At 40.8% G+C, this 5,000-nt stretch overlaps 1 protein-coding gene across 1 annotated transcript in view; it reads right to left on the bottom strand.

Annotated features, from left to right (window-relative positions):
• Positions 1–5,000, bottom strand: part of LOC137995833 (GATOR2 complex protein WDR59-like) — a 30,562-nt gene that overhangs the window by 2,599 nt on the left and 22,963 nt on the right. The window contains exons 14-15 of the mRNA XM_068841310.1: positions 4,614–4,756; positions 2,874–2,981 (exon numbers count right to left, since the gene is read on the bottom strand). Of these exons, the coding sequence (XP_068697411.1) occupies positions 2,874–2,981; positions 4,614–4,756 (251 nt within the window). The remainder of the gene's footprint in view (positions 1–2,873; positions 2,982–4,613; positions 4,757–5,000) is intronic.

The raw sequence follows: 5,000 nt of genomic DNA on the forward strand, positions 1-5,000 counted from the left end.
CCATTTTACAGTTGTAGCTTAGTTACCTGGCCTAAGAATGGAAGCGAGGCTGCCGGTGACCCTGCTTTGACACGACCCTTTGTGCTTTTCTAATGGTAATGTAGACTAATTAGAATTACAACAGCACAATTTACATGATAAAAGCAGCGAGGTCTGTATCAATAGGTCAACACTCATTGCCATCCCTCAAACTGACATTTCCCTTTTTATTCAACTTACACGACGTATAATCTACTTCAGACTTCAAATCTACTTCAAACTGAGAAACAAACATTTCAATGTGCAGAGAACATTCAGATTAGGCGAGCCAAAGAGTTGAACCCGGATCGATGGGTTCTCCTTGCATATTCCAGTATCCAATAGACTAACGAGACAAGCTCCTGGAAAATCGAATTTTTTAGAGTATTGACAAAGTAGTACACATCAAAACAAGTAAAAGCTAACGGTCTTCAAAGTGGTTTTTAGACCTAAATACTTTAGATCAGCGCGGCTTTGCTTAGAAACGCTATTTCTTGTTGAACTAAAGCTCTTATTCTGCCTATTTTCATTCTTTTTAAAGTGCTACTGTGACGAAATTTGAATCTTCCCTATCGAAGCCATTTTGGCACATAAACACGTAGTCTGTACGAGAAGAAGAATGCTGTTTACCATTTTCAAATATCTCTTTTTGTTCTGGAGATATTCAAGTTTTTTTAATATGCAAATTAGCCAAGTCATAAACCCTACCAAATTTTGATCAAGTATGATGGAGAAAGATATCTCAGCCGATTTGTATCAGAAATACTTGGTTCTTTGCACTAAGATTCTAGTAAATGTGTTCCACAATATGAGCATACCATTTTTGTTACCATGGCAACATACTGGGTTCCAGACCTCCCTGATATTAAAAGCTTTGCAGACCACCTTTGGCGTTCTGTTTTGATATTTGCAAATGGTGCCTCATCTGCATGATCCTGCCGGCATATAAAGATGTTAGGTCGAGTTTGTGGCCTTGGTTAATGTATTTCTAGCCTGAGATCACCAAAATATTGAAATCAGGTTGGAGGGGACTGGAAAAGAGTGAGTTGCCATGGGAACCAATTTCTTTACAGTCGTAGGTGTGTTGCCTTCAGAACTATCAGCTCACCAAGTTTCAATGGTCTCTGTTGCAAATTGACCGAGATAGCTCTATTTATATTCTTGATGTTCTACTGGGTTGGGTGAATGACGTCATTAGCCTTCTCATTTGCATATTTAACACATTTTTCAAACTTAAATATCTCTGGAACCAATGCAGATATTTCCAAACGGTAAACAGCGTTTTTAATGTTTCATGGTACTCTATGTGATAAACCAAAAAACTCAAGGGATAAAAATTTGATCACAGTAGCACTTTAACAGCGATAAGCTTCTCATATTAAGATGGGATGTTGCGTCGTGTAACTGTAAGGAAATGTCCAATGTCAGTTTGACGGATGGCCATTAGTGTTGACCGTATCAATACAAGGTAACCGGCAGCCTCGGAGCCATTCATAGGCTAGGTCACTGAGCTAACAACTGTAAAATGGCCTATTCGATATTTCAAATGATAAATTAAAACCATTGCCTCAAAATTTTTAGTCATTGATTGATTCTCTACTCTGCTTCGACAGGTTTCTCTCCGATTGCTCCGGTTTTCCTCTCTCACCAAAAGCCATCACGTGATGCTTTCATGTCGTGTGATTTGACTAAATTTAGCGCTCAGCTAAACAAGACTGATACTTAAATAATTCAATCATTCCCTGGGTTGTTCGTTGTCCGTCGTACATTCTTTCCTTTCTAACCTTCAACTTTGCCCTCCAAAAAAAATGTATTATCATTGTTATTGTTGTTATTCTTAGAGCGATTTTCAATTGAGTGTCGTAAAACCAAAACCAAAGTAATTACTTTGGCCAATCAAAAAGGACAGAGACAATCCAGTAAACCAATCAAAACTCGCAGTAATTACACGTAGCCGAAACAAAGCGCGGGAAAATGTGAACGAGCGAGCCACGATTGGTTTTGGTTTCACTTCTGATTGGTTGAAAAAGTGACGCGAGAACTCTGAAGCAATCACTCAGTGAAGTAATCATAAACCAAAGCAATTCGCTAATTACTTTCGACACTCAATTGAAAATCACTCTATTGTCCTCATAGTTACGAAAAAAGCCGTCCGCATCCGCGAGGGAGAGGGGGTAGGGGTTAGTGTGTCTTTCCTTCTATCAAGATTAGGGAGTTTAACCCATTGACTCCCAGGGGTTCGCCATTGACGAGTAAAATGTCTGCTGTTAGACAGAGTAAAATACTAAGTATGGCCGGTTTAGGGGTGAAAGGGTTAAGAGACGACGACGGCTATGACTACGACAACGCCACAAAACAATGTCATTGGTTAAAAGGCATAAATAATTGTGCCGCACGTGCAGCACGGATTTTAGCAAGTATGTTTCCGGTCCTCTGCATAACGGCGACGTGAACTCACCAAATTTGAGGTTTTGACTACAACTTTCATTCTCTGTTTTCACTCTGAAACCGCTCGTACAAATTTACTTTTAGGATACTTCGCCTATATTATAGGACGTGAACGAGACTGAATAATCGCGGAAGACTTATGATAGAGTCAAGTTGTATTTTGAGGTGACGTTTTCGTCGACTGTCGCCCTCGTAGATCTTAAAAGTCCCCATTGTATAGAGGGAGGTAAGCAGGAAACAAGGAAAGTGGGGCGTGATGGGAACGCTAAAGCAATCCTAGAACCTCAACTGACTAAAAAACACCGCAACAACTTGTTACCGTTATACTACCCTGTTTATAAGAACATCATCCGGGACACGGAGTGGAAGGTCAGATGCAAACCGAATAATGTTTTATCGGCGCTTACCCCTAACGGCCACATGACATATCACACACTGAAGTCCAAACGATTTACAGGAACCGCATTGAGCTCCACGGAGCTTCTGTGAACAATTACAACAACGCGTACCGAATTCTACAAAAAAAAAAAAATCAAAACAGGAACGTTGCTAAGATTCGGATGAAAATATTTTCGAGCAGGATAACTCTCTTAACCACAAACATTGTAGACACAGTGGGTGCAATCTTTTGCGCGGAGGAAGTCAAAAGCAGTAGGAGTTGTTCTAACCCGCCTAGCGGGTAAGCGGGTATTGCTCGGAAAAAAAACATAGACTTTTTCGCTTTTTTGGAAAGCTGCAATTTTCTTCCCGTTACTTTCCCTCCTTAGCTTTTCTGCATTCGTTTCAGATTGCAATGGCAAAAATTGCTTCGTCCCAGTTTCCAAACCCATTAAGAAACCAAACTGCCATTCACTTGGCCTTGGAATTCAGCAACCAGAAATTGTATGAAAGATGGCTGGCTTTCCTGAGGTGAATGAACCCGATTTGGCGTTTTTCCCTGCTCCACTTATCACGTTGAGACCAGAAATGTCCCGAAATGCAAGTAATTAGATGCACGCAGATTTCAATAAACGTCACGAAGTGTCCCTTTGCTCTTCTCCCCAACTTCAACAATCACTCGTTTCTACGTGTACAGACGATTACAGACAAAAAGTGTCCTCTACACTTCCCTAACCCTTCTGAAGTTAAGGTAAACAGTTGAGGGTTAGCAGTTGCTGCGGTTTTTGCAAAATTAATAAAGAAAGAAATTACACAATTATTTTGCTTCTCGCCGTGAATTTTCTTTCACTTTGAAGATAGCGTAATAGCCCTTTTCACGGTTAGTTTTTCTTATTTGCCTTACAATGTAATCTAACGTGGATGCGAGGCAATTTCGGGTTAAAACTACAAAATGGCCCGAAATTGCCTCATACACATGGTAGATTATATTGTAATACAAATGAGAAAAACTAACCGTGAAAAGGGCTATTGTAGCGTAATAGACCTCTTTACAGTTGTCTGCTTAGTTACCCGGCCTTTAAATGAAAGTGAGGCTAGAGTTGACCTTGTTATGATACATTAGTCATGCTAATTAGTAAGAATTTACAAAAGAAAAGCAGTGAGGTTTCTATCAAAACAAGGTTAATTCAAGCCTTACTTTCATTCATAGGCCAGGTAACTAAGCGCACAACTGTAAAATGGGAAAAACCTTAAATACCAATGACCACAACCAGGTTTTCTGAGCCCGCGAGACTAAGCACCCCCAGCAAACCATTGTTTTAACGAAAACCGCTGGGCAGCAACCTGGTTCTGGTCATTGCTGTCTAAGGTCTTCCGTAAAATGGTCTATTTAGCTCCATTCCTTCCGTCATTCGCCATTTTTAGCGGTTTCTTTACACACAACTTGATTGCGGGCTCACATTTTGTTTTGCTAAACCGCTGACAACACAGTGCAGCGCGACAATTTTGCGACTAAAATTTGCGAAATTGCGACGAGCCCTGCGGCCTAACACTTCCCTTACTGTCGGGGAATAGGTACTGGCAAATGCTTACTCCTAACGGGCACTTCGTGTTAAATATCAAAAATAGGCCTGTATCTAATTCCTTGCATTCAATTTCTGGACATAAGTGATTGATTACGCTGCGGCTGAGGGTGGAACGTTCGCTAAATTATCGCCGTCGTTTTGCGCCACGTTATCACAACGTTTCCATGTCTATAATTCACTGACCTACGCCCCTGTGAGGAGGTTGCGGCTCACTTAAGAACTTGGTTACTTCAGCTCTTTTACCCAGCAAATTCCAGCGGTACAGAACATCAGCGTACTGTTTTATGAAATGGTCATGCAGTTTAAGCTGTGCAACATCAACGAATCTGTAAAAGAACAAATGCATGTTGTGAACCTCAATTTTTTGCAATAACGCTTGGTTGTAAATCTCTTAAACTTAACGCCAAAAAGCTTGACTCCGTTAACACCTCACTCAGCGACCAAAGCGGGAAAGACCTTCAAAATCGTAAAGGGAACAAAATCGACCATAAAACCAGCCCTGCTGAGTCATACCGACGCCTTTCGGTTGTAGTTAGATTTTGAAGCAGGTAGGACCATGTATGGAAAGGA

The sequence above is a fragment of the Montipora foliosa genome, chromosome 1 (assembly GCF_036669935.1).
Source record: "Montipora foliosa isolate CH-2021 chromosome 1, ASM3666993v2, whole genome shotgun sequence".
NCBI classification, from domain to species: Eukaryota; Metazoa; Cnidaria; class Anthozoa; order Scleractinia; family Acroporidae; genus Montipora; species Montipora foliosa.